General features: G+C 51.2%; 1 protein-coding gene across 2 annotated transcripts in view; it reads left to right on the top strand.

The window, feature by feature from the left end:
* The window catches only part of PNPLA1 (patatin like domain 1, omega-hydroxyceramide transacylase), a 52,140-nt gene that overhangs the window by 16,301 nt on the left and 9,492 nt on the right, over nucleotides 1-26,347 (top strand). The window contains exons 2-5 of one of the 2 annotated variants that reach the window (XM_006148642.1): nucleotides 16,079-16,311; nucleotides 17,325-17,390; nucleotides 19,228-19,437; nucleotides 21,387-21,447. In XM_006148642.1, coding sequence (XP_006148704.1) covers nucleotides 16,079-16,311; nucleotides 17,325-17,390; nucleotides 19,228-19,437; nucleotides 21,387-21,447 — 570 coding nt within the window. Of the gene's footprint in view, nucleotides 1-16,021; nucleotides 16,312-17,324; nucleotides 17,408-19,190; nucleotides 19,438-21,386; nucleotides 21,448-26,347 lie in introns of those variants that run through there. The other variant, XM_027771881.1, reaches the window with a different exon arrangement.

Genomic DNA, 26,347 nt, shown 5'->3' with positions numbered 1-26,347 from the left:
AAAGAAAGAAAGAAAGAAAGAAAGAAAGAAAGAAAGAAAGAAAGAAAGAAAGAAAACCAGAGTTTGAGCCCAATCCCCTCAAGTGCAGACAGAGGCTGAGGACCGGATTCTTCCTGGATTACGATAACAGGCCGTTTGTACATTCCTTCCAGGTCGTAGGGATCCGGCAGTGGGCATAACAGTGGAACATCTGCCTGCAGGAAGCTGACACCCTTGGTGACATCAAACCACAGATAACTCAGCACAGGGAGAAGATAAAGCAGGGTAGGCAGGAGGCAGTGACGCTGGGCGTGGTGTAGGCGGGCTGGTCAGGGGAGGCCTCTGCAGACCGTGAAGCAGGCGGGCTGGTCAGGGGAGGCCTCTGCAGACCGTGAAGCAGGCAGGCTGAGATCAACAGGCGCGATCGCCCTGCGGCACCAGCGTGCCTACACTCTTCAGCCACCCTTGCTGAAGGGCCGGCAGAGGGTCAGCCCAGAGCCCAGAGGCCTTCAGTCCCTGAGATGGCGGGTGCTGCCCGTGACAGCACGGCACCTGGTGTGAGAGGCAGACAGAGGCCCTTGTAGCATCCCCTGTCGCTCTGTCTCCACAGGAGGTGTCACACGGGATCCTGTTTTGCTGGCATTGGTCGACTTTGCAAAGCGCATGACAGGGCCAGAGGAGCTGTGGGGGCTCCTGGCCTGCAAACGTGAAGTCATTGTCGGTGGCAGGTGGCTCAAGGCATGTTCCTGCCAGAGGGACAACTGGGGCCTCTGGGGCTGGCACTGGGAAGGCGAGGCTACCTCTGTGAGAACCTTGGCTTCGGCCACTCCTGTGGTCACCTGAATGCCCGTGTTTGTCACTCAGTTGAGGAATGAGACACTGTTCGGGTTGGGGGAGAATACGGTTCCCAGGAAGGAGGGTGCGGCTGGATCCCCACACTGCCACGGAACGCTGCGCATCCTTAGTGGCCAGGGACCTGCCTCGTCCTCAGTTTCTCCACCTGGAACTTGAGGTGGGAATGCACCCCGTGGACGTTATGGTGAGGAACGAAAGAACTTAGGACAGCCTTCCTGGGATAGCACCTGGCAAATACTAGTCCCCCAGGGTCATTGATAAATGAGTGTTAAGTCAAAGGATGAAAAAGTGAAGAGAAACTATTTTTAAGTAGAACAGTATAAGGAAATCAGCATTTAATGTCCTAGAGAGCTTATTAAACTTGTTAAATCAAACAAAGAGGACTGGAATCTAACCTGGTCCCATTAATGGTTCAGAGTTTGTGTGTCTGTGTGTGTGTGTGTGTGTTTGTGTGTTTTGAGAGATTTTTGCTATAGGGCATGTGTGTGTGCTCACCAGAGAGACAGAGAGAGATGGAGAGAGAGGAAGTAAGAAATTGCTCCCCAGAGAGGACGGTCATGCCACAGTCCCTTCTCCATTCTCCTCTCGGGATTTCTGGCACTCACCCACACATGCCTGGTGTGAGTTTCAAGCCACCAGATCCAGGACTTGAGCCACAGTCAGCCATGTGGGAGTCCAGAGCCTTAACCACTACAGCGCGCCACCTGCTGCTCTCCCCTTCTAAGTTTATTTTTCTCCTGAGCGAGAAAGAGAGAGAGGAACTGTATTCATGCCACGGTCCTTCTCCCAGCCCTACAGCCCAAGGGCACACCTGGTGTGTTCGGCTGGACCCAGGGCACAAAGCCGGGGCCTTCCCAGATGGCCTCCAAGATCAGGCGGCACTGCCCCTACTGCCTGCACCCCCGTGTCTGGGCCCGTGGATGCTTTTAGTATTGTAATTATAAGCTCATCTGCCAAGGACTTGGTTGTTTATTTATTTATTTTTAGAGAGATTTTTGCTATAGGGCACATGCACTCACTGGAGAGACAGACAGAAAGCAAGAAATCACCCCCCCCAGGGAGGATGGCCACGCCGCAATCCCTTCTCCTACATTGTCCTCTCGGGATCTTGGGCACACACGCACACGTACTCTGAATGAGTTCAAGCCACCAGATCGCAGACTCAAACTGCAGTCGACTGCATGCGAGTCTAGCGACGACATAACCATTACATCATCTGCTGGTCCCTGAACCTGGTTTTTCTGAAAGAATTTTGTGTGGCCTGGGTAGTGAGAGAGCAGTCTGAGCTGATCTGCATTGGCCCTGGCCAGGCACACCAGGGTTCTCACCAAGTTGGGACCGATTTTCATGCAATTACTCTGCAGGTTGTATCAGCTTGGGCTCAGTTATGTGTAACACAGGCTTGGGGCTTTAGTTTTTTATGGGAAACTTTATATTTTTCCACCCAATGCCCTGGGCAGACACAAGCCACTGGCATCTTTCCACGGTCCAGAAGCCTATGAAGGGTCTTGGCTTTAAACAGAAGCCTCCCCACCAGCCTGAGGCCACAGGCCCTGTTCGTGCCAGTGTCTGGCCCCCACAGCCATCCCAGCATTGACTGTGCTTCTCCGGGCCCCAGCTTTCTGCACCCCCCTCCTCTCTTCCCGTCCTGTGATTTCAACCATGTCTTACAGTTTCGTTTTATATTGAACATTTTGCTGAAGCTGGAGAAGCTCCTTTTCAGCTCAGCCCACCATAATGCTAGAGTTGGAAGTCTCTGCAATGTTATTTAAGACATGAATAAGAACTTTTTTTCCTGTTGCACGATGTGTGTGTGTGTGTGTGTGTGTGTGTGTGTGTATACATGTGCTGTCCTGATATAACTTGAATTTCAGCCTAGCTTCTGGGTACATTTTCAAAATCAAAATGTCTTCATTAAAAATCATTCTCAGAGTTATGTATGCACCCGAGGTGGCAGTGTTTTCTGTAAAGCCGTATTCTGCTCGAGTCCACATCCTAATGTCATGCTAAAAACAGCCACTTACCAAGCACCTAGAATGTACCAGGTACCATGCCAAATGCTTTATATGCACCATTTACTTTAACCCCTCCCAGTCCTATTAAATAGACACTATATTTACATGCATTTTACAAATGAAGAAAAAGGGATTTAGAGAGCAGATAATTTCCCCAGGTTTATGCAAGAGTCAAAACTGGGCTTTCTATAAATTTCTATGTTCTACCTCCTCTCTAGTCCTATCTCGGCACTAGCTTTGCAAGCAGCATGACAGCTTTCTTGATAAACTCCATGGGCCAGGCAATTAGGTATACATCGGTTAAAATAGTGATATCAAATGGCATGATAAATATAAAAAGGGTTTTTTTTGAAATGCTACTTTTTTTTTTAGAGAGAGAGATTTTTGCTATAGGGTATGTGCACTCTTTGGAGAGAAAGAGAGAAATCAACCCCCACACCCCCAGGGGGATGGCCAAGCTGCAATCCCTTCTCCTTCATTCTCCTCCTGGGATTTTGGGCATGCATGTACAGGTGCCTGGCGTGAGTTTCAAACCGCCGGGTTCAGGACTCGCACCACAGTTGACCATATGGGAATCCAGCGCTTTAACTGCTACGCCACCCGTTGGTCCTGCAATGCTATAGAAATGATGGCATCGTGCGGTGGTGGTTGTAACTCCCACCATCATGTACGAATCCATGCTGGAATCAGTATCTTTGTTTTTTTAACTGCCAGAGAGTGTGTGCTTACCAGAGAGACAGAGAAACAGAGAGAGCGTGCACGCAGTGGGGCATGGTCACACTGCAATCCCTTCTCCTCCATTTCTCCACCTGTTGAAAGCTGAGACACTCACCACAGGTGCCCAGAGTGTTTTCCAAGCTGCTGCAGCTGGGATTTGAACCACAGCCAGCCACGTGGGAGTCTGCTCACCTTAACCACCAGACTGTGGCACTGACCTGAAATCGGTATCTTTTAATTCATTCAGAGGAACTTGTGTTTTACATATATAAACCTAAACCTCCCAGCCCAATGGAGAAAGATATATTTTCTCCAAACAATCTTTTAGGCTTAGATTAGAAGAATGGTAAATCCATAGTCGAAACATCTACTGGAAAGCAACGCCTGTAGGTGACACATATTCATCTATGCCCCCAGCAGGTGTTAACGGGGTCACTGCTTAGCCCCAGGTACTGGCACTTCTCTTGATCTGTATTTATTTATTTTTAATTGTTGTTATTATTAAATTTGCTACAGGGCGTGTGTGCTCACCAGAAAGAGAAAGAGAGACCGTGAGAAAGCTCCCCCAGGCGGGATGACCACGCCACGATCCTTTCTCCATTCTCTCAGGATTTAGAGCATGCACACGCATGTACCTGGCATGCTTCTAAGCCATTGGGCCCAGGATTTGAACCATCCAGCTGGCCTTGTGGGATCCAGTGTCTTATCCACCATGCCACCTGCTGACCCAATCTATATTTTTAAAAAAATTAATAATAACAAATTGGGGGCCACATGATGAATGCACATATTACATCTTGGAGCCTCCCTCTACATGCTAGGAACACCCTCGGGTGACTAATCTGGGTTGGCTGAGGCTAGCGTGGATCATGGCACAAAGACCCCGTTGGTGATACCTGTCTCTCTCTCTCTCCTTCTCTCTCTCCAAAGAAATAATAAATAAATCAACTTTAAAAAATAATAAACTTTTGGGAACCAGCAGTTAGCGTAATGGCTATGTCACTGGACTCCCACGTAGTCGACCGCGGTTCGTGTCCCGGACCCAGTGGCTTAAAACTCACGCCGGGCGCGTGTGCGTGCGTGCCCAAGATCCCGAGAGGAGAATGGAAGAGAAGGGATTGCGGCGTGACCATCCCCCCTGGGGGGTGATTTCTCGCTTTCTGTCTCTAGGTCTCTCTCTGTCTGTCTGGCGAGCGCACGCGCCCTACAGTGAAAATCTCTCCAATAAAAAAAATAATAATAATAAACTTTTAAAAAGAGTATTTATTTATTCCATGAATAAGAGAAACAGAGAAAGACAGAGACAACACCCTCAACAGAGCTTCAACAGCATGATCCACGGCCAGCCCAGATCAGGCCCACACGCATGCTCTGTATATGCTAGGGGGTTTGCAGGCATGATCCCGTAACCTGCCCAGGTAGGACAGCCTTGCAGAGCATTGTTTTTGACTGCTATGCCACCCTCCAGCCCCATGAGGGAAAAAAAGTTTATTTTGGAATAATGTTAGATTTATCAAAAAGTTCTAAGATGGTACAGATAGTTCTGTATCTCCTTCCCCTAGTTCCCCCTAACGTGAGCAGCTTCCGTAACCACACGACGTTTGTCAAGATTGCAACATCAGCACTGATACTGACTACCAACTACATGCCATGCTTCATTAGATTTTCACTAGTTTTTCTACTAAGGGGCTTTCTAAATCCCAGGATCCAATCCAGAAGCCCACAGTGCACTTGCTGGATCTAATTGTAAACCAGCTCTCTTAGAGAATATGATAATAGCATTGTCTTTGCTTCCCTTTGGGACCAAATTCAGGAAAGACGGTGAGCTCCATTTCCAATTCTATGGGGAAAACAAGTGGTAAACAAACTTGCAGACTTGTGTGGCTCCCATTCGTGTTAGCAGCTGACCCCTGGTTCCCGAGGAAACACAACTTTGTCCTGCAAACCCAGACTTGAGAAAGAAGTCCCTCCTGGGCCCTGACTCCTGTGTCCATTCATGTGGGAGCAGTCGTTACAAGCAAACTGCTGAGATATATCCCTCGAGGCTGGCTGAGTCACTGAAGAATTCCACTTTCCTGAACCTTACTTAGAAAGATTTCTGTCATCCCGATAGAGCAGAAAACTCTTCTCGGTGCCAGCAGGTGGCATAGAGGTTAAAGCAGCTGGATTCCACATAGCTGACTGTGCGGTTTGAGTCCCAGACCCAACAGTTTGGAATACATGTCGGATGTGTATGCATGTGTCCTCAAAATCCCAAGAGGAGAGTGGAGGAGAAGGGATTGTGACGTGGCCATTCCCCCGGGGGGTGATTTCTCTTTCTCTCTCTCTCTCTATCTCTCTCCAGTAAGTGCACATGCCCTATAACAAAAAACTAAAGAAAGGAAAAGCCCTCTGCTGGTCCCAAGAAATACAGTCTTGATACAGGCCCTGTCCTCAAGATGTGCAGCTGGTGAGGGACCAGCACTTAGCGTAATCGCTATGTCGCTGAACTCCCATGTAGTCAACTGCAGTTCGCGTCCCGGACCCAGTAGCTTAAAACTCATGCTGGGTGCATGTGCGTGCGTGCCCAAGATCCCGAGAGGAGAATGGAGTAGAAGGGATTGCGGTGTGGCCACCCCCCCCCCCCCGGGGATGATTTCTCGCTTTCTTTCTCTCTGTCTCTGTCTGTCTGTCTGGCGAGCACATGTGCCCTATAGCGAAAACCTCTCCAAAAAAAAAGTGCAGCCGGCGAGAGAGAGGAGAGAGAGGACAGTGCTCAAAGCAGCCTGGGATAGATCAGGCAGACAGTAAGTGCCAGAGGCAGTTGTTCAGGGGAAGGAGAGACAGCTCAGAATGGAGGGATGAGTGAGGGCTGAGCCAGGTCTTAAACTAGCTTTAGAGTAAGTTAAGGTCTGGCGTGGTGGCAGAAAATAAAACTGGAGGGAGGGAGAGAGGGGCAGGACTCTGCAGGTCTCGTTACTGATTGACAAGAGACTGACCTGAGCAACCTGAACTTCTCAAACCAATTCTTTTATTCGTATTTGTAATGTATTATTTTATTTTATTTTCGGAGAGAGAGTCTCACTTTGTTACTCAGGGTGGCCTCAAGCTCATGAGCCTCCTGCCTCAGCTCCCTGAGCAGCTGGAATTATAGGCGTGCACCCCCACACCCAGCTTAAAGTCAACTCTCTAGGAAACTCCTAAGATGAGAAAAAAGTCTGTGGGGAATTGTCATTAACCATAAGTGTTGTGTTGTGTTTGGTTTTGTTTTAAGCACTAAATAGGTCAGCGCTGTTTTGCTCTTGGCTAAAACCTGAAATGTATTCAGAACGCAGCAGGAAAACAATCTTTCACACGCATTCCGGTTTTGTGTCTGCTCACAAAGACCACGTGACCTAGGGTACATTCATCCCTCATTCATTTAGCTAGCCGGCCAGTATTTATTGAGCTTAACCTTTATCCTGGCCTGGATTTCTTAGATGTGAAATGCGAACATTAGTCTGGATTCGTATTTTGGAGCCAGGCTCCTAGGACGTTAGGAGTTTTGGGGGGCAGTGCTTCAAGGGGCTTCCTTCCTAGGGGGCAGGATGTACAGGGAGATGGAACAGTCTAGGATCCAGCTGGCTTCCACCCAGAACAATCCGTGTTTAGCTGTTTTATAGACGCAGCTTCCACTTAAGGTTTCTTTTGAACTAAAGCTCTTTCTTGACTGACAAGTGGCTGCCCCGGAGGGTCTCTATGAACCTTCCAGTAGCAACGTCGTAGCTTCAAGCCAAATGATTGTTCCCTGTATGGCCCCGCAGTGCGAGGTGTGGGAACGAAACGATGACTAAAGCAGGGTCACTGCCTCTCCTGGGCTGCCGGTCACTGTGCAGGTAAACTGAGATCGTAAGTGGGAAAGCCTGCTTGATGAGATAATAGTAACAGTTATTATTACAGTGGAGTCGGGCAGTCAGGACAGACCCGCAGGAAAATGAAACCTACAATTCGCCTGCAATTAGGGACCAGGTAGGAGCAGCAGACGCCATGCAGGGATTGCGAGAATTGCCAGGGCTTTCCTGGGAAAGCTCTGCTCCGCAGACACCTCCCCAGGGCCTTCCCCTCTGCCCACCGCCTGCACGGCTAGGGGGAGCAGGGCCTCGCGGTGATTGGCTGAGCTGGAGGTTGTTGCTAGGTTACCAGCCCGCTGGAGACTGGGGCCCCATCCTCCTCCGCAGAAGCATCCCGCACAGCACACCTAATTGCAGCTCCCTGGGAACGGGATTCCCAGCGATTTCAGTTGCCAGCCACCAACGGGCCATCTTTCTAGGATTTTTCACTCCGCGAGAGGCCGTGTGGAGGAGGGGAAGAGAAGGGGAAGGGAAGCCCTCCGTTTTCACTCTCTAAGTCATCTAGAACAGCCTCTTCTCTCCCTGGGGGGCAATGTCCTCCCTCGCTGGATCTCAGCAGTTCATTCATCTGTTCTTTAGCCGTGTATGCATTCGTGTTTCTGAGTGCCTCCCGTGTTCCAGACACTATGCTGACTGCTAGAACAAAAGGCTGAGTAAGAGAGGGCACTCTTATTCCCTCCCGCATCACAAGGGCGGGGGGGACATTACACAAATAAATACAATAAGCATACCTACGTATCCCCTTTCTTTCGCTTATATGGTTTTTCTAGCCCTGCTTTCCTCTACTAACCCTGCAGCATCCCCCGGCTGATAAGGGGAAAAGTGTTCGGCCAGCCGTGCCTACTGCTCTGAAGTGGGGTACAGACCTCTCACTCCATGCTTTGACTGCAATTCTGCGTCCATGCATGAACTTGACCTTATCTTAATGAGGACGTGGAGCAGGAATCAAGGTTTGCTGTTAAGATGAGAAAGCAGAGTCAGAAACATAAAGAAAAAGCCCTGGCCATGGTCACGTAGGGAGCTACTGACCTAATTCATACCGAGCACTGACGACATGCAGGCACTGTAAAAGCTATCTGCCTTGGTAGAGTAGTGATTAAGGAAGCCAGGTCCCACATGGCTGACCATGGTTCGAATCCTGGCCCTGGTTGCTTGAAAAACATGCCAAGCACATGTGTGTGTGCACCCAAAATTTCAACGGGATGGAGAAATGGAGAAGCGATTGCAATGGGATCATGCTCTGGCGACTGCTTACACCTTCTGCCTCATAGCAACTCAGGAAGGTAGCTATTCTTTATTTATTTATTTATTTATTTATTTATTTTTGGAGAGATTTTCGCTACAGGGCGTGTGCACTCGCCAGAAAGACAGAGACAGAGAGACAGAAAGCAAGAAATCACCCCCCAGGGGGGATGGCCACGCCGCAATCCCTTCTCCTCCATTCTCCTCTTGGGATCTTGGGTATGCATGCACATGCACCCGGCATGAGTTTTAGCCACCGGGTTTGGGACTCGAACCGTGGTCGACTACATGGGGGTCCAGTGACATAGCCATTATGCTAACTGCTGGTCCCAGGAAGGTAGCTATTCTTATCACCACTTCGTAGGTGGGAAAATAGAGACTGTACAGGGTTATTTAGCTGGCCAGCGATGGCCCGGCTAGTGTGTGGTAAGGCTGAGATCTAACCAAGTCTGCCTGGCCCGAAAGCCTGAGCTCTTCCCAAGAAATGGATGTAAACGGTCACAAAAAAGAATGAAAGAAACATTTTCTTTGAGCGGCTGAAACTTGGAAATACAGTTTCCAAGTGCCATTTAAAACCTCCCATCTTTTTCACTTATTTTTCCACTGACGTTTTTGACACAGTCACCTGGTGAGTTGATCATACCAACCAATACCGCTCATTCTGTTATGTATCCATCTTTCTGAGATGGCTTGCTTTCGCACTTTTATTGGGTAATTAAGTCATGTAGCTCTTTCCAGGAAACATTTCCATCATTCTCGGTTCTTTTATTTATTTCTTTTTGTAGAGGGTGCATTGCAAGGCACAGAGAGAGAGAAGAGAGAGAGAGAGAACTCCCTAATGAAGTAGTCATACCGCAGTCTCTCTTTCTCCATTTCTCCTTTCCGTCAGGATTTTAGGCACACACATGGTGCTTTCCAAGCTGCAAGGCCAGGATTCGCCACAGTGAGTCATATGGGATCTGACGTCCAATGTGCAGCAGTTAACCACTGCGCTACAGGGCCAGCTCTCACACTGGACAAACAGCAAGCACCTACTGAGTGTCAGCAGAGTCTTGATGGGCATAAAGAGTATGGCCGAAGTTCTGCCTAGGGGGGAGGTCCCTGAAGGCCTTCTGTGGGCAAAGCATGGTGCTAGGCCATGGGAAGGAAGAAAGGGGACGCAGGGACCTGCCCTCAGGGGAACCTCGCTCAGCGGAAATGGATGTGGCCAGAGTGGACTCGGAGTGGGAGCAGCCAGCCTGGACTTTCCCGCTCCGGACGTGCCGGGCCTGTGGTGCTCCTTCTGAACCCCACCTTGCTCTGGTCCTTGTGGAACTCTGTGTCTCAGAGCCTGGCAGCCTGCAGCTTGCAAGGAGGCCTTTCAATGGAGAAGGTGCTAGAAAGCGCAGAGATGCGTAAAGAAGAGAGCTAAACATGTCCCTCCTTCCAGCACCCCGCCATCGCTGTCCTTAACACTTGGCTTCTTCCAGAGAAGGTTTGTTTAACCAGATTAGTCATTTTTCCCCCAGGTGAGCAAAGAGAAAGAACGAGATGGAAAAGAGGAGGGTGGGGCGAGAGACAGAGACAAACAGAGACACAGAGGGAAATAGATACTCTGAAAACAGAAACACAGAGAGAGACTCAGAGAGAAACCACAAGGTGTGGAGATAAAGGGGTGTGTTAGTTCGTGGCTCCAGTAAGCAGCGGGTACCAGACAGGGAAACGTTCATCTCCCGCTCCCTCCCCTCCTGGCTTCATGGTTCTGGCTAGAGCACTGTGGATTTCTAAAGAGCACCATCTTCCAGTGTGAGTGCCTTGGAAATGTCAATACTGTTTTCATTGTCTGGGCTGCTGCTTTGTCCCTGTCACCCACCACCACCTCTGAGTAGCACTGGCCCATGGGCGCCTCCTGCTGGGAGTCCAAGAGAGTTGCCTGTAAATGAATAATAACCCTACAGACACAATTAAAATAAGCATTCCAAGACTTTATGCACACCTTTGACCTCGCATTCCCTCTACTGGGGATTTATCATAAGGAAACTAATTAAAACCATGGGCAAAAGATTTAGCCCCAAGATTGTTCTTTGAGACGTTATTAAGAAAAGCAAGCAAGCACACAAACAAAACCTAAAGAGCGAACCCCCGTTGTGGACCTGCTCAAGAATTAATGGTGTCAGGAACCAGCAGTTAAAGTAATGGCTATGTCGCTGTACTCCCACGTAGTCGACTGCGGTTCACATCCCGGACCTGGTGGCTTAAAACTCATGCCGGGCGCGTGTGCGTGTGTGCCCAAGATCCCGAGAGGAGAATGGAGGAGAAGGGATTGTGGTGTGACCATCCCCCCTGGGGAGTGATTTCTCGCTTTCTGTCTCTATGTCTCTCTCTGTCTGTCTGGCGAGCGCACGCCAGTTTTAGTGAAAACTTCTCCAAAAAAAAAAAAAAAGAATTAATAGTGTAACTTCAATAGCTTCTCATGCTGATTTTAAAACTAGGTTAACAGGCTGCAGTTTGGAAACCAGCAGTTAGCGTAATGGCTATGTTGCTGGACTCCCACGTAGTCGACCATGGTTCGTGTCCCAGACCCGGTGGCTTAAAACTCACGCCGGGCACGTGTGCGTGCGTGCCCAAGATCCCGAGAGGAGAATGGAGGAGAAGGGATTGCGGCGTGACCATCCCCCATGGGGGGTGATTTCTCGCTTTCTGTCTCTATGTCTCTCTCTGTCTGGCTGGCGAGTGCACGCGCCCTACAGTGAAAATCTCTCAAAAAAAAAAAAAACTAGGTTATAAATGGATATTAATTGATGTGGAAAGACACGAGATAGTAGGTGAAAACAGCAAGTTACAAATAATGTCTGCAGTGACTCCATATACGTAAGAATACAAACAGAATAGGTAGTCTAGAAAGACAGGTCAAATGTTAATTTCTGGGTGGAGGGATTCCAAGACCTTTTTTTTGCTTTTTTGCTTAGATGCATTTTTTTAAAAATATGTTTTCCACAATGAGCATGTGCGACGTGTGATCCTTCCCATGATCCCTCCTGCTGGGAGTCCAAGAGTGCATGGAGTGGGCTGAGTCAGGTGTGCCTGCTCTGAGGCATTATGGGAAAGGGAAGGGCCATTGACCCTTGCAGAGCATCAAGTTGCTCATTAAAAATTCCAAAACCAGCATGTCATCACTCTGGCTCTGTTCCCCATCCCGATTGGTCTTGCAGGTGAGACCTCGGTGACCCAATGGTGCCTATCCACATGCTCAGTTGCTTCATAATCTGCTAGTGGCTTGACCACTCCTCTCCCGAGAGACAATGGCATTCACACACGTCAGGACATGGTAAAGCTAGCTTCCCTGAAACAACAGGACCTTCCCCTCCCAGGAACACCCTCCTCTGTGAGAGGGTGACAGCTAAGATGCTCCTTGCTCAGATCAGTCCTTACTACACATATGCAGGTGTGACTCTTTACTGCACGTATGCAGGTATGATTCTGTACTGCATGTATGCAGGTATGACTCTGTGCTACATGTATGCAGGTGTGACTCTGTGCTGCACATATGCAGGTGTGACTCTGTACTGCACATAGGCAGGTATGATTCTGTACTGCACATATGCAGGTATGATTCTGTACTGCACGTATGCAGGTGTGATTCTGTGCTACACATATGCAGGTGTGACTCTGTGCTGCACATATGCAGGTGTGACTCTGAACGCTGGTGGGGAGAAAAAAAAGGCTGCTACCGTGGCAAGCCAGGCTCATTCAGCCTCTTCCCTGGGGTCACCCCAACACCTGGAGAAAGACAGTCTTACACGGAGTCAGAAAAATCACTGCCCGGCTGTCTGGCCTAGCGTTTCCTGCCTCGGCTCCCACGTCTGTAAAACTGCTGAAGCGCCTGATCTCGCCAGTCCCAGGACTAATGTGGAGTCATTTGTGCACCGTAAAATACGAGAGGAATGGACATCCCTGTCCTGGCTTTGTCCTCAAGCTGCTGAGTACGACTTGGAGCAAGCCACTTAACCTCTCGGTGTCTCTATTTGTAAGTCGGAGGGTAAGACAGACTGTGAGTGTGTATGTTGTGAGGTGCGAGTGAGAATCCAGAACCTGACAGCTGAAAGGAGTCTTAGCCCTTGGCACCCATGAGGAATCCCCTGGATAAGCTCTGACAGAAGGGCCTGCCCAGCCTCTGCTGGGTTACTCCCAGGGCAGACTGCACAAGTAACCACAGTTACATAATATTAACTTTAAGAAAGTTCTTTCAGAGGCCGGTAGGTGGCATAGTGGTTAAGGGCACTGGACTCCCACATGGCCGACCGTGGTTCGAGTCCCAGACCCGGCAGCTTGCTCTCTCACTTTCCCTCTCTCTCACACTTCCCTCTCAGATCAAATTAAAAAAACAAACAAACAAACAAAAACCCCTTTTAAAAAAATGAAAGTTTGGGACCAGCAGTTAGCGTAATGGCTATGTCGTTGAACTCCCATGTAGTGGACAGCAGTTCAAGTCCCAGTCCTGGTGGCTTAAACTCATGCCAGGCACGTGTGCGTGCATGCCCAAGACCCTGAAAGGAGAGTGGAGGAAAACGGATTGCGGCGTGACCATCCCCCCTGGGGGGTGATTTCTTGCTTGCTGTCTCTCTGTCTTTCTGGTGAGCGCATGTGTCCTATAACAAAAACCTTTCCAAAAAAAAGAAAAAGAAAAGAAAAAGAAAACAAAGTTCTTCCATATAATTGTTTTACAATTAAATAATTTTTTTAAAAATAGCAATCATGGGGCCAACAGGTGGCGTAGTGATTGTGGTGCTAGACTCCCACATGACCAACTGCAGTTTGAATCCCAGACCCAGCAACTTGAAACTCATGCTGGGCACATGTGAATGTGTACTCAAAATCCTGAGGGGAAAATGGAGGAGAAAGTATTGCAGCATGACCATCCCCCTCACAGGAGGTGATTTCTCACTTTCTCTCTCTCTTTCTATCTCTCCAGCAAGTCCACACTCCCTCTAGCAAAAGTATCTCTCTCTCAAATGAGCCTTCCTTTTTAGAGCTACTCCCATTCCTCACTTTCCCAGAGGGTTTGCACAGGGTGGAAATTGGCAGCGGCCAGTCAGAAGTAGCATAGACCTGGCTGAGTGTGACAGAGGAGCATGAGTTCTCGTGTCCCTCATCCTAATTAAAGTCCACTTTGCCCACTCCCTAACTAGCTGCCCCCAGACAAGCTGTCTTATCTGGCCGAGCCTCAGTTTTCCTCTCAGTAACATAAGAATACAAGTACCCCCTCACAGCATTGTGCCGAGTTCCGCAAGCTAGCACTTCAATGATGCCGACAACCCAAACTTCTCTGGCTGGAGCCTGAGGATTCAAGGTGGGGAGGCTGGGGCCTCCTCCGCCACCCCTGGGAAGCACATCTGCTCGTTGAGCGCCTCGTACGTGCAGGCCCTCGCGTGCTCCACGTCTCAGGCCTCTTCCCTCTCGGACTCATCCCAGGGCCATAAAGAAAGATGATGTAATGGTCCAGGACAAAGTTCGCCTCCTCCTCTCAAGTCAGCCACCCAAGGCCAGCACCCCTCCCCTGCCTGCACCCCCGATCGGCACTAAGTTGGCGTCCTAGAGTGTCACTTGGTAAAGACTTCCAACGGCATCCGTGTGCTTTTTACTTGTTTTGTTTTGTTTTCGTAATTGCCGGTGCTCCCCAGTGAGAGTTAGAGGAAGAGGGAGAACACCGCCCAACAGGGCCTGGGGAGATAAGATAGCTTGTCCGGGGGCAGCTAGTTAGGGAGTGGACAAAGTGGACTTTAATTGAGGATGTGGGACTGCGGGACACCAGAATTCATGCTCCTTCTGTTACACTCAGCCACGTTTCCAGAGCCAGGTCTACACCTACTTCGGACTGGCCACTGCCAATTTCTACCTGTGCAAACCCTCTGGAAAAGACAGGAATGGAAGTAGCTCTAAAAAGGATGGCATATATATATATTGGCTTGTTTTTCAAGTTATCAGGGCTGGGATTCCAACTGCAGTTGCCATGTGGGATCTGGCTTCCTTAACCACGAGGCTATGTGGCCACCTCACATTAGTGTTTTAATAGGAATCTCAAATAGAACCCAGAAAGAATGTGAGCTGGCAGTGGGCTTCCAGACATGGTGACAGGAAGTTAGCAGTGCACTTCCAGCACAGGGACAGGAAGTTGGCAGTGCACTTCCAGGCACCGGGACAGGAAGTTGGCAGTGCACTTCCAGGCACCGGGACAGGAAGCTGGCAGTGCACTTCCAGGCATGGGGACAGGAAGTTGGTAGTGCACTTCCAGGCAAGGGGCAGGAAGTTAGCAGTGCACTTCCAGCATGGGGACAGGAAGCTGGCAGTGCACTTCCAGGCACCGGGACAGGAAGCTGGCAGTGGGCTTCCAGACATGGTGACAGGAAGTTAGCAGTGCACTTCCAGCAGGGGGACAGGAAGTTGGCAGTGCACTTCCAGGTACGGGGACAGGAAGTTGGCAGTGCACTTCCAGGTACGGGGACAGGAAGTTGGCAGTGCACTTCCAGGTACGGGGACAGGAAGTTGGCAGTGCACTTCCAGGTACGGGGACAGGAAGTTGGCAGTGCACTTCCAGGTACGGGGACAGGAAGTTGGCAGTGCACTTCCAGGTAGGGGGACAGGAAGTTGGCAGTGCACTTCCAGGCAAGGGGCAGGAAGTTGGCAGTGCACTTCCAGGCATGGGGCGGGAAGTTAGCAGTGCACTTCCAGGCACGGGGACAGGAAGTTGGCAGTGCACTTCTAGGCACGGGGGCAGGAAGTTAGCAGTGCACTTCTAGGCACAGGGGCAGGAAGTTAGCAGTGCACTTCCAGGCAGGGGGACAGGAAGTTAGTAGTGAACTCCCAGGCATGGGGCGGGAAGTTAGCAGTGCACTTCCAGGCACGGGGACAGGAAGTTGGCAGTGCACTTCTAGGCACGGGGGCAGGAAGTTAGCAGTGCACTTCTAGGCACAGGGGCAGGAAGTTAGCAGTGCACTTCCAGGCAGGGGGACAGGAAGTTAGTAGTGAACTCCCAGGCATGGGGTGGGAAGTTAGCAGTGCACTTCCAGGCAGGGGGACAGGAAGCTGGCAGTGCACTTTCAGGCACAGTGACAGGAAGTTGGGGAAAGCTCCTTTGGTGTGGAAATGTGTTCCTGTAGCCATTGATATGAAATTCCTATCATGTAGCCACTCCTGGACAGGGAGTCAGGACCCCAGGGTCCAGTTCTGTCGTCATCTAACTGCAGGCCCTCAGGAGCCAGTGACTTCAGTCTTCAGGGCCTGTACTCTTCATATGCAAAGCAGCAAGTCCATCCCTGAGACCTTCCTGCTTCGGAATCCTTGGTCTTCCCATTGGCTGGATGCAGGATGACCACTCTGGACCACTGGGTGGCGCCACCACCCACCCTCTCTCTTCCTCTGCAGATGAATACCTCCGAGTCCTCAATGTGGGGGTGGCCGAAGTGAGGAAATCCTTCCTGGGGCCCTTTGCCCCCTCCTGCAAGATGGTGCAGATGATGAGGCGGTTCCTGTACCAGACCCTGCCTGAGGACTCCTACAAGATCGCCACCGGGAAGCTCCATGTGAGCCTCACCCGCTTAACAGACGGAGAGAGCGTGGTGGTGTCGGAGTACACGTCCAAGGAGGAGCTCATCGAGGCAAGGGGCTCCTCTGGGAGGGGCGGCTGGGAGGCCATGGCCACTTGTCCTCCCACGGCCTTCCTTCCCTCTTTGCGTCTCCAGCTCTTCCCTTCCTTCACTCCCCAGCATCTGTGCCAGGTGTAGCATCAAACCAGAAGGTCACAGAGAAGCCCAAGCCCACTCAGGCTGGTCGCCATCACTAAGACTTCAACAGCCAGGTCCCCGGTGCACACCCCTCTGCTAACCCTGAGCTTCTCAGAGGCCCAGATGTGCCCACGGGGCCTGGGGGGCACTCCAGTCTGGGGTGCAGTGTTTCCCCCTGAATTGTTCTCAGTGTGTGAGGATTGGGGAGATGGGTGGCAGGTTGTCCCTCCTGCCCCCGTCCTCCAGTGCCCCTTGATGAAGAGCTCAGTGGTCACGAACTAACGAGGTGATCACGTAGAACAGCACACTGCTCAAGCCTGTTCACAGAAGCCATGGATCCTGCTGCACCCTGCCATGGATGTGCCCACTTTTCTCCCAGGACAGAGAGGTGGAGACGTGAGACCCTTCATCCCATGTAGCCACTCTCCTTCCTCCCAAGAGGTGCCTCGCACCCTCCTTTGGGCTCACAGCAGCCACGCTCTCCTCCATCAAAGTATGTCACCCCGCTGTGCTGCCTCTTGTCCCCTCTTAGGGCGTTCCCAAAGGTCGGCACCTCACCCTACTCTGATTATAGGACCTGGCCCAGGACAGACCATGAATGGTTGTCGAACCATTGGATTTCTGACTGTTTAGTACCAGAAGGGAACCTGGAGATAATGCAGCTTCCTTTCCCATTTAAAGCTGGAGCATCCAGCTCAGGCTGACCAAGTTACCGGGGACCCAGCTAGTTAGGGCTGATCCTGGAATTGAACTTGGCCTCTGCTTGCCTGGGTGCTGCCTTCATCTTGGGTTTAAGGAAACCAGGCTTGGGGTGGGTGGCTCAGCACCTGCAGGTGAGCCGTCCCACAACCTCCAGGTCTCCTGCTTCAGCCCTGTTCTCCCCACAGGCCCTGTACTGCAGCTGCTTCGTCCCCGTGTACTGCGGCTTCATTCCTCCAACGTATCGTGGTGTGGTGAGTGCTTTGGCATGGTGCGGGGGAGGGGGAAGCTTCATCTGGGGGGCACCTTGGGGTTCCTGCAACCCACATCTGGAGGACAGAGGAATGGTTCTCAGAATCACAGTGGGAGGACCTAGAGTTGGAAAGTTTCTTACATTTTTCTACTCAGATTTCCTAATATATTGGGTCGCTGGGAAAGTTATGATGCATATTTGCACAGAAAACCAAAACTATGTCATGACTTTCTGGATGACCTAACAGGTGAATTTCTAGGGCTTTAAAATGAACCTCTCCAGGCAGCTCCATGGCTTGGTGGTTAAGGCAGCTGGGTCCCACATGGCTGACAGCACAGTTTAAGTCCTTGACCCAGTGGCTTAAAAAACACGCTGCGCACATGTGCATGCATGCCCAAAATCCTGAAGGGGAAATGGAGGAGAGGGGATTGCTATGTGACCGTTCCCCATGAGTGGTGCTTTCTCCTCTCTCTCCCTTTGTCTCCCTCGAGCATGCACACACATCCCCTAGCAAAATAAAAATAAAAGATGAACCTTTGCATCTGGGTTGGGCCTCTCTCTGGACCACCCAACCCATTACTGAGCCCAGCAAATCAAGGTTCCACAGGCTTGCAACATTTTCTTACACTTGACAGAGAGTGTAGAATATAAACCCTGGAACGTTAGGATGTTCAATGATAGAGATCATTGAAGCTGTATAAGTGGGTGCCTCGCAACCGTTAGTGTGCCCAGGAGTCACTCAGGGGTCTTGTAAAATAACTCAAATTCTGATCCAGTTGGTGTGGGGCAGGGCCTGCAATTCTGCACCTCTAACCAGCTTCAGGTGATGCGGTGCTGCTGGTCCCCACACCACACTTTTAATGGCAAGGGTCTAAGCCAGTGACCATCTCCCTGCCAGTCCATGACCTATTAGGAACCTGGCCACACAACAGAAGGTGAGCGACAGGCAAGCAAAGCTTTATCTGTTTACAGTCGCTCCCCATTGCTCACGTCACCACCTCAGCTCTGCCTCCTGTCGGATCATCAGGGACATTAGATTCTCAGAGGAGCATGAACCTTATTGTGAACTGTGCATATGAGGGATCTAGTTGCTCCTTCTGATAATCTACTGTCTGGTGACCTGAGGTGGAGCTGAGGCAGTGATGCTAGCACTGGGGAACAGCTGCAAATACTGCAAATGAGGTGAATTGTACAATTATTTCATTTTTTCAATTAAGTGCACAATAAATGTAATGTGCTTGAACACCCGGAAACCATCCCTCCCCGCTATTGCTCCATGGAAGAATTGTCTTCCGCAAAACCAGTCCCTAGTCCCAAAAGGTTGGGGACTACAGTTCTAATCCGTGCCCCCTACTTATATAGAGACAATAAGGTCTGAGATTAGGATTTGGGTCGCAGCTGGAGCCTATATTACATGTCAGCCATTAACTCTCAGAGTTAAGAGTTAGAGCCTCGTATTCATTGTCCTTCGTCCATAAGTGAGGGAACAGAAGTCTTGAGGGGAAGGCCCTTGAGGCTGGGCTCACGGTGAGGCTGTGGCAGGGGAGCACACCCTCCAGCCTTATTCAGAGTGTGTGTGCTCCTCCCCACGAGGCCTGGGAGCCCCAGTCTCAGCAGCATCAGCGTGGCTGCAGGAGGCCAGTGCAGGGATGGGGCACTGGGCTCGATGTCCTAGGGCTGCCACGGACCTTGGGCCTACTATTCACCCACTGGGACTCAGCCTCAGGGCTTGTCCTGAAGGGTCTCCTGGCCCGTCGCCCCATGGGCCCTTTCCTTTAATGTACTCCCTAAGTGGAGTGAGGCCTCTGACCCTGGCATTTCTCACCCCTGAATCCCAGAGGTACATTGACGGGGGCTTCACAAACATGCAGCCCTGCTCCTTCTGGACTGACTCCATCACCATCTCCACCTTCAGCGGACAGCAGGACATCTGCCCCCGCGACTGCCCTGCCATCTTCAACGACTTCCGCATGTTCAACTACTCCTTCCAGTTCTCACTGGAGAACATCACCAGGATGACTCACGCTCTGTTCCCCCCGGACCTGGTGGTGAGAGGGGACGGGAAGCCACAGGGACTGGAGTGGGCGGGAGGTGGTAGACTACAGTTCTAATCCGTGCCCCCTACTTATATAGAGACAATAAGGTCTGAGATTAGGATTTGGGTCGCAGCTGGAGCCTATATTACATGTCAGCCATTAACTCTCAGAGTTAAGAGTTAGAGCCTCGTATTCATTGTCCTTCGTCCATAAGTGAGGGAACAGAAGTCTTGAGGGGAAGGCCCTTGAGGCTGGGCTCACGGTGAGGCTGTGGCAGGGGAGCACACCCTCCAGCCTTATTCAGAGTGTGTGTGCTCCTCCCCACGAGGCCTGGGAGCCCCAGTCTCAGCAGCATCAGCGTGGCTGCAGGAGGCCAGTGCAGGGATGGGGCACTGGGCTCGATGTCCTAGGGCTGCCACGGACCTTGGGCCTACTATTCACCCACTGGGACTCAGCCTCAGGGCTTGTCCTGAAGGGTCTCCTGGCCCGTCGCCCCATGGGCCCTTTCCTTTAATGTACTCCCTAAGTGGAGTGAGGCCTCTGACCCTGGCATTTCTCACCCCTGAATCCCAGAGGTACATTGACGGGGGCTTCACAAACATGCAGCCCTGCTCCTTCTGGACTGACTCCATCACCATCTCCACCTTCAGCGGACAGCAGGACATCTGCCCCCGCGACTGCCCTGCCATCTTCAACGACTTCCGCATGTTCAACTACTCCTTCCAGTTCTCACTGGAGAACATCACCAGGATGACTCACGCTCTGTTCCCCCCGGACCTGGTGGTGAGAGGGGACGGGAAGCCACAGGGACTGGAGTGGGCGGGAGATGGTAGAGTCCACTTGAGTGCCCTCAGGGTCTGCTCCCCTCAAATGGTCCCTTCACTTCCTCCTAGACCTGCATCCTGGCCTTGCTGTTGACCAGGTATGTGACCTTGAACAAGTCCCCCGGGTCTTCCCAGCCTCTATTTCTCACCTGAAAGGTGAGGTGATATCAGAACTGAGCCCTCCCACTCTGGCGGCCAGAGCACCGAAGTAAACTAGGCCCATGGGCCAGATCCAGCCTATGGCTTGTTTTTGTACAGCCTGTGAGTTAAGAACGGGTTTTCCATTTATTATTTTTTTTAGGAGATTTTTGCTTTTCATTTATTATTTTTTTAGGAGATTTTTGCACATGCACTCACCGGAAAGAGAGAGAGACAGACAGACAGTGAGAAGGAAAGTGAAAAATCACCCCCTGGGGGGATGGCCACACCGCAATCCCTTCTCCTCCATTCTCCTCCTGGGATCTTGGGCACGCACGTACACGCACCCAGCATGAGTTTCAGCCATCAGGCCCAGGACTCGAACCGTGGTCACCCAGGTGGGAGTCCAGCAATGTAACCGCGATGCTACCTGCTGGCCTCCAGGTTTTCCATTTTTAAAGGGTTGTAATAATGGCGATACCAATAAAAGCAGAAGACCATGTGGCGGGGACTGTATGTGGCCAACAAAGGTCCCTTTCCGGAAAAGTCCCATGAGCAATATCTCATGGGGGATATTGCTCCAGCATCCTCTGTGTTAGGCACTATTAGGATCCCCATTTCAAAGATGGAGAAATTGAGGCTGTGAGAAGTTATAGGCACTGAGCCTGTAGGTAGCAGCCCTGAGATTTGAACCCAGACTAAACTTTGCCCTTCAAATGGGCCTGCTGGGCCTTCGCTGGTTCTACCATGAGCAGTTGCTCCTCCTCCACTCAGAGGAGGCTGAAGGTCAGCTGTGGAAAGTGTGCCGTTAACACCTCAAGGCAGGCACCTCCGCGTATGTGATCTGATAAGCAGATGAAGTGAGGGACAGGACGCAGATGGGAATGTTCTGAAAAGCCCCTCAAATCAAGTTCGAGGACCATGAAAGCGCTGTACTGGGTGAGGGGGCTACGGCTCTCTCTCAGGGCAGCCTCGCTATTCCCCTGCTCCCACCCCCAGAGCCTGCACGATTACTACTACCGGGGCTACGAGGATGCAGTGTCGTACCTGCGGCGGCTGAGTAAGTACCCTGCGGGCCGGCAGGGTGAGTAGGGACGGGAGTGGAAGGGCTGAGCGGAGGCGTGTTCTCCAACCTTGTGATCCTGAGGTGCCTTTTACCCAGGAATGCTGCAAACAGCTTGGGTAGGGGTAACCCCACAGCGCTCATTGTCCAGAACAAGCCAGTGTGGCCCCAAATTGCGATTTCCAAGGAAAGGGGGCTTTGGGGGTGAAATAATGGGACAGAATAGGGCATCCACACATGCATATTGATGATGTTTTAAACTCTATTTAAGAAATGCATAGTTCTGGGAACCAGCAGTTAGCTTAATGGCTATGTCACTGGACTCCCACGTAGTCGACCGCGGTTCGTGTCCCGGACCCGGTGGCTTAAAACTCACGCCGGGTGCGTGTGCGTGCATGCCCAAGATCCCGAGAGGAGAATGGAGGAGAAGGGATTGCGGTGTGGCCATCCCCTGGGGGGTGATTTCTCGCTTTCTGTCTCTCTGTCTCTCTCTGTCTGTCTGGCGAGCGCACGCGCCCTACAGTGAAAATCTCTTAAAAAAAAAAAAAAAAAAATGCATAGTTCGAATCTCCCTGGAGGGTTCCATGTCATGTCATTTCATTTTCTTCCATTTTCTCCCCTTTCCAGCAAAAACGTATTGTTCATGCAGAACTAGACGTGACTGATTTATAGTCATGTAAGACTCTGAGTGACACAGAGATCAACAAAGACGGGCCCTGGCCCTCTGCTGGTTTGGGAATCTGGTCTCCGTCCCCTGTGCAGTGTCAGAGCGGAAGAACATGGCATGAGAGTCCAGTGGCATGCATTTCTCGCTCTGACTCCACGAACGTCAGAGCAGACATCTTGCTAGAAGAAATGAAAACCAGCTTCCCATATTTAGGGTTAATTCCTTAGGAAATGTTTGTAGAAAGGGGGATTACCAGATCAGAGAGTGTTCACCGAGTGCTAATTAGAAGCTTCTTCCCATGCTGCCACCTGGCCTCTGGGACCGCCAACCTTGTGCAGGACACTGGGCTTGAACTCTCCTTCAGGTTGCCAAGTGCTCACTCTTACATTGGTGCTGCGATGAACCCTTCGTTCAAAACTCTCTGGGGAACCAGCAGGTGGCGTGGAGGTTAAGGTGCTGGATCCCACATGACCTATTGCCTATTGCGTGGTTCAAGCCCTGGACCCGATGGCTTAAAAGTCATGTCAGCGCGTGGGCGTGCATGCCCAAAATCCTGAGAGGAGAATGGAGGACAGGGGATTATGGCGTGGTCATTTCTTTCAACCAAGGGAGTGATTTCTTTCTCTCTCTCGCTCTCCTTGGCAAGTGCGCATGCCCTATAGCAGAAAACAAATCAAGCGAACCCTTTTTGGAGTGAGATTGTGGGATGGAGTGAGATTGTTTTCCCTTGGATACATTCATTTTATTTTCTTCTTCAAAATTGTTTTCCCGACCTCCGCCTGTCCTGTCTCTGTCTTTTGACGTTCTCCTGGGCACTTTCTCCCAATATCGGGCTGGGTTAAGAGGGCAGGGAAGCAGGATGGGGAGGACACGGGCTCTGGAGGGAACTATTCCTAGCACCCCGTCCCCAAACTGTGTGGCCTGGGGGAAAATCAGTTCTCTCTCCCTTCCTTCCTTCCTTCCTTCCTTCCTTCCTTCTTTCTTTTTCTTTTTAATTGCTAGAGGGTGTGAGCACTTACCAGAAAGCAACAGAAAAAGAGGGGAAGGAAGAAGGCACCCCCAAAGGGACACAGTTACGCTGCAATCCCTTCTTCTCTACTTCATTCTGTTGCAGTTGGGGGCATGCACACATGCACACGCACACACACACACACGCACACGCACACATTCCTGGTGTGCTTTTTTTTTTTTCCCCTGGGTGTGCTTTTTAAGCCACCAGGGCCAGGATCTGAACCATAGGCAACTATGTGAGATCCAGCTCCCTTAACCACTAGGTTCTGGGCCCAGCTCTGAACCTTGGTTTCCTAACCTATAGGGGTTTAGATCCTAGTTCCTAACACCTAGTTGTGTGATCCTGAGCAGATACTGGGGCCTCAGCTTCCTCATCTATAAAGGGGGCTAATCTTAGAATTTACCTCAGAGTTTTATTGGGAGGGTTACGGGAGTGAAGCCACATGAAGTGCCCAGCACAATGCTCCAATAAATGGAGCTCTTACTGAGAACATCAGATGCGTGCCCTGCCACAGTCAGTCCAGCCCCCCACCCCTCCGACCTGGGTGACAGGCCCCTCCTCTCACCTGCCCTGACAGACTCCCTCCAGGCCCCTAGTTTCCTCTGACAATACCCCCCTCCCCCCCACATCAACACAGGGGACAGTGGTGAGAACCGAGCTCCAAGGTCCAAAAGGCGGAGACCTGAGGAGTGTCAGTGAGGCCGGATAGGGATGGGGCCTCCGCTCTGGAGCCCTGGGAGTAGGAGGAGCTCCTGGGCTGGTCCTTCCAGCCACCAGCTGCAGAGCTCCACACTCCCCAGCGGTGGTGTGTCCTGGGGACTAGTTATTTGGAAGATGCCTAACTTGGGACTTGGACTTGGTTTTTTGGGGGTTTTTTAATCAAGTTTTTTAAAGAATTATTTTATTGAACTTTATTTACTTTAATTTGATTAGAGAGGGACAGAGTGAGAGTGAGAGAGAGGGGGAAAGTGAGAAAGCAAGCTGCCAGGTCTGGGACTTGAACCATGGTTGGCCATATGGAGTCCAGTGCCCTTAACCACCACACCACCTACTGGTCTCCCTATACTTATTTAATTTTATTTATTCATTCATTTATTTTAATTTGACCAGAGAGAGACATGGGGGAGGGGGGAGCCAGTGAGAAAGCAAGCCACTAGGTCCAGGCATCCCGGTGAGAAAGCAAGCCACTAGGTCCAGGCATTGAACCGTGGTCAGCCATGTGGGAGTGTCTAGCACCTTAACCACCACCCCACCTACTAGTCCCTGGACTTGGTTCTTTAGTAGACCAGAGACCCCCGGCTGCAGCCTGGCTACCTGGCTACCTCCATGCCCGCTCCCCCGTCCCTCCTCCAGTGTTTTCCGTTGTCTCCCTCTCAGGACATGTCCTGGGGAGGCCACGCAGTGGGCCTCAGCACCACTAGTTTCTTCCCTTCCAATAGGGAGGAAGCCTATGCCCTCTCACCTCCGCCCTTTCACCCTCAGTGAGGCAGACATTTTCACAGGCATGATTGGCACTTCTAAACCCAAGGGTGAAATAGAATGGAAGCATTTCAAGAATACCCCCGAGGGACCAGCAGTTAGGGTAATGGTTATGTCGCTGGACTCCCATGTAGTCAACCATGGTTTGCGTCCCGGACCCGGTGGCTTAAAACTCATGCTGGGCACATGTGTGTGTGTGCCCAAGATTCTGAGAGGAGAATGGAGGAGAAGGGATTGCGGTGTGGCCATCCTCTCTGGGGGATGATTTCTCGCTTTCTGTCTCTCTGTCTCTATCTGTCTGGCGAGTGCACGCGCCCTATAGCGAAAACCTCTCCAAAAAGAAAAAAAAAATATCCCCCGAAAATGAGGCAGTATTCAGAGGATAGCAGATTTTCCCAGTGGCCCTGGGGTCACTTCACGTGAAACAGATACAGCTCCTAAGGAGGAGTCCATGGGGGCTGGAGCTGAGTGTACTCCCTGGGCCTGTCTGCTGGTGCGTGCATGGCTCTCTCGGGCCAGGCTTTATCCAAACATCTAAGTCCTCCTGGACCCGGTGGGACTGGCTTTTTCTCCTGTACAAGCTGTGAACAAGAACTGCTGACGCGTCCTGAGAAGTCGGGGTTGGTGCCCAGAGCTGCACTCTTTATTTTTGAGAGGGCGTGTACGCTTGCTGGAGACACAGAGAGACAGAAAGTGAGAAATCCCCTCACAGGGAGATAGCCATGCCACATTCCCTTCTCCTCCATTCTCCTCTTGGGATTTTGAGCACACATGCACACACGCCCGGTGTGAGTTTAAGCCACCAGGTCTGGGATGCAAACTGCGGTCGACCACGTGGGAGTCCAGCGACATAGCCATTACGCCAACTGCTGGTCCCAAGAGCTGAACTCTTAATCTCTCTGTCCCAGCTGGGAACAGAAAATGAGTCTGCCCCAGTCCCCGCCTGCCTGCCTCCTGCATGGGGACCATCTCCGGCAGGAAATGGCACCCAGAAAGGTGTCACCTTCAACTCCTCAATTTAATGTCTCACACCCTCCCAAGGGTTCACACCCACCTAAGCACTCCTGTGCCCGGCAAGCCGCACTCACTCTTGGGCTCCCCGGCCGCAGACTCCTGCCACAGGGAAGGCCCCGCTGGCTGGGCCGCTGGAAACTGCACACTCCCCATAGGCTGTGTGAGCGTGGGCACCGAGTGAGGCTGGCGCTCGGAGGGTGCTGCATCTGCAATTCCCCTCCTGCACCCAGGCATGCCTGGCTAGGCCTTCCTTCCTCCCTTCGTCCCTCCTTTTCTCCCTCACTGTCACAGTTTGACGAGTTTACACACACACACACACACACACACACACACACACAGCTGTGAAACCATCACCACGATCAAGATGGCGAGCCGCCCGTCATCCCCAAAGGTCCCCATAGCCTCTGTGATCTCTCCCGCCTTCGCTCACTCCCCCGTTCCCAAGCAACCCCTGATCTGCTTTCCGTCATCATAGATCAGTTCATATCTTTTAGTTTAGGTTTTTTTTCCCCCCATTTATTTATTTTTACATTTTTCCACAAACATTTACTTGACATACCAAAAAATATTTTGCTCATACTTCATAGTTCTTCTTCTTTTCTTTTTTTTTAAGAGAAATTTTTGCTATAGGGCTCATATGTTTGTCAGAGACAGAGACAGAAAGCAAGAAATCACCCCCCAGGGGGGATGGCCATGCCGCAATCCCTTCTCCTCCATTCTCCTCT

Source organism: Tupaia chinensis, unplaced genomic scaffold, assembly GCF_000334495.1.
Source record: "Tupaia chinensis unplaced genomic scaffold, TupChi_1.0 Scaffold000238_1, whole genome shotgun sequence".
Classification (NCBI taxonomy): Eukaryota; Metazoa; Chordata; class Mammalia; order Scandentia; family Tupaiidae; genus Tupaia; species Tupaia belangeri.
The sequence above is the reverse complement of the archived record's forward strand: the minus strand, read 5'-3'. Positions and strand labels throughout refer to the sequence as shown.